At 46.1% G+C, this 1,964-nt stretch overlaps 1 protein-coding gene across 1 annotated transcript; it reads left to right on the top strand.

Annotated features, from left to right (window-relative positions):
* The first annotated feature begins 822 nt into the window (after positions 1 to 822).
* Positions 823 to 1,747, top strand: LOC139890316 (uncharacterized). Its single transcript, XM_071873205.1, has 2 exons — positions 823 to 1,347; positions 1,442 to 1,747. Exons 1-2 carry the CDS (start codon positions 823 to 825, stop codon positions 1,745 to 1,747), a joined length of 831 nt encoding a protein of 276 aa, XP_071729306.1.
* Positions 1,748 to 1,964: the final 217 nt, after the last annotated feature.

The raw sequence follows: 1,964 nt of genomic DNA, 5'->3' as shown, positions 1-1,964 counted from the left end.
GAGTCATCGACGCTGCATTCAAAGAACATATCGGTCAAAACGTAAAAGCATACGTTGATGATATAGTAATCAAAAGTCACACTGAAATGGACCTAAGAAAATTTAAGCTATTGATGAGATGGCAGCACCACGAACGAGAAAGGAGGTGCAAAGTCTGAACGGCAAGCTGGCAGCGTTGTCCCGATTCCTGTCTAAGGCGGCGGATCGGTCACTTCCCTTCTTCAAAGTGTTGAAGGAAAACGTGGGACGGAATTTCGATTGGACTCCTGAAGCGGATCACACTTTCCAGGAAATGAAGGCCTTGATTAGGACGTTGCCGACACTGACGGCACTAGTACTGGGTAAAATAATCGTTCCGTGATTATTTTTTACAAATCTATAAATCTTGTGATGCTAACGTGTCAAGCTTTCAGGTGAAACTTTGACAATTTATCTGGCGGCAGGAACCGAGGCCATCAGCTCGGTGCTCGTCGCGGAATGCAGTGGCACGCAGATGCCAGTTTATTTTGTGAGCAAAGTGCTACAACATGACGAAGTTAATTACAAGCCGATCCAGAAGCTTATTTTCGCGTTAGTCCACACCGCAAGATGTTTGAGATGGTACTTTCAAGCGTACCCAATGCTGGTGCTAACTGATTCACCTATTAAACAAGTACGGTACGGCAATTGAGACCAAAGCACGTTGGAGGAAATTTATTCTAACAGATTTTTCCTGCAGGTATTGAGCAAACCGGAGGTTTCTGGCAGGCTAGCTAAGTGGGCAATCGAATTGGGAGAGCATGAAATCCATTATGCCCCCGTACCGCTGTCAAAGGCCAGATCATGGCTGATTTTATGGTTGTATTTATATGTGCCACGCCACCAGAGCCGGCTGTCGAACAAGTACCAAATACCGTCACGTGGGAACTATTTACTGACGGAACGTCAAGTTCTGACGGAGAGGGTGCACATCTAATTTTAATTGGCCCGGGATGCGAGGAACACACCTATGCCTTGCGTTTCGAGTTCCCCGCCTCCAATAACGAAGCAGAATATGAGGCATTGCTGTCTTGTTTAAGAATGGCTGAGAAGATGGGAATTAAAAACCTGAAGGCGTCGGTCGATTCCCAACTTGTGGCAAATCAGATGAACGGGACGTTTGTAGCTAGAGATCCGGTCATACAAAATTATTTGAGGTTGGCGGAAGAAATGGCCAACAAATTCGAGCTTTTCTCAATAACGCAAGTGCCACGATCCTTGAATAAAAAGGCCGATGCACTCAGCAAACTCGCGTCAAGCGTATTCAGACACTTCGCCAAGGACGTTTGGGTGGAGGTCCTTAGTCAAAAATCCACTAACCTGGTACAGGTATCGACTCGCTTCGATAAAATATACGCTATACGCATAATCTGCTTAAAAAACAACGTACACGTACTGATTTTCTTGCAAAATAATGTTACAGGAAGTGGCCCCCGTAGATGAGGTCGAGACATGGATGAGTCCCATCATTACGTATCTTAAGACCAGGACGTTGCCAGTCGACGGGGCAACGACCCGTAAGATTCATATGAAAGCACCTTTGTACATGTTAAGGGATGGAGTTCTGTTCAAGAAATCCTTCACGGCACCAATTTTAAGGTGTGTCGGTCCAAGCGAGGCGGAAACAATCGTAAGGAAGGTGCATGAAGGGACTTGTGGCATGCATGTAGGATTTAGGAGTGGGAAAGATAATGCGGCTAGGGTATTTTTGGCCGTCTATGTACCGTGACACGAAAGAAATCATCAAAGCTTCTGCTTCATGCCAACGTCACGCTCCGCAAATTCACATGCCGGCATATGAGCTAATTCCCGTCACGTCTGCTTGGCCCTTTTACAAGTGGGCAATCGATTTGGTAGGACCCTTCCCGGATGGAAAACACTTGGTCGTTGCAATTGACTTTTTCACCAAGTGGGTTGAAGCCAAACCATTGAAAAGCATAACGGGT

Source organism: Rutidosis leptorrhynchoides, chromosome 2 (genome assembly GCF_046630445.1).
Source record: "Rutidosis leptorrhynchoides isolate AG116_Rl617_1_P2 chromosome 2, CSIRO_AGI_Rlap_v1, whole genome shotgun sequence".
Taxonomy (NCBI): domain Eukaryota; kingdom Viridiplantae; phylum Streptophyta; class Magnoliopsida; order Asterales; family Asteraceae; genus Rutidosis; species Rutidosis leptorrhynchoides.
This window is presented reverse-complemented; position numbering and strand designations above follow the sequence as displayed.

What these genes read in the sequence shown, in the direction of transcription:
- LOC139890316 (XM_071873205.1), top strand. Translation starts at nt 823, where the DNA reads ATGGCTGATTTTATGGTTGTATTTATATGTGCCACGCCACCAGAGCCG. An exon ending in AATCCACTAACCTGGTACAG is followed by an intron (nt 1,348 to 1,441) that starts GTATCGACTCGC and finishes ATAATGTTACAG; the next exon opens with GAAGTGGCCCCCGTAGATGA.